This window comes from Oryx dammah, unplaced genomic scaffold (assembly GCF_014754425.2).
Source record: "Oryx dammah isolate SB20612 unplaced genomic scaffold, SCBI_Odam_1.1 HiC_scaffold_29, whole genome shotgun sequence".
Taxonomy (NCBI): domain Eukaryota; kingdom Metazoa; phylum Chordata; class Mammalia; order Artiodactyla; family Bovidae; genus Oryx; species Oryx dammah.
Window position 1 is genome coordinate 293,367 of NW_024070213.1, and position 238 is coordinate 293,604.

The 238-nt window shown below is 82.4% G+C and overlaps 1 protein-coding gene across 4 annotated transcripts in view; it reads left to right on the top strand.

Moving 5' to 3' along the window:
• SBF1 (SET binding factor 1) overlaps positions 1-238 on the top strand; it is a 30,465-nt gene continuing 30,227 nt past the window's right edge. For 2 of the 4 annotated variants that reach the window (XM_040233559.1, XM_040233563.1), the window contains exon 1: positions 1-192. In XM_040233559.1, coding sequence (XP_040089493.1) covers positions 138-192 — 55 coding nt within the window. In that variant the 5' untranslated portion in view covers positions 1-137. The remainder of the gene's footprint in view (positions 193-238) is intronic. The other 2 variants (XM_040233558.1, XM_040233562.1) reach the window with 1 other exon arrangement.

Below are 238 nucleotides of genomic sequence, written 5' to 3' on the forward strand. Positions count from 1 at the left end.
AGATGGCGGCGGAAAGCTTGGCGGCCGCCGCAAACCTACCCCGGAGCGTCCGGGGCGCGCGGGCCGGGGCCGGGGCCGGGCCATGAGCGCGCCGCCCTCGCGTGCCCGAGCCGCGGAGCCCGCCCGCGCCCCTCGCCATGGCGCGGCTCGCGGACTACTTCGTGCTGGTGGCGTTCGGGCCGCACCCGCGCGGTGAGTGCCGGCGCGCGGCCGCGGGGCCGAGGGCCGGGGGCCGGGA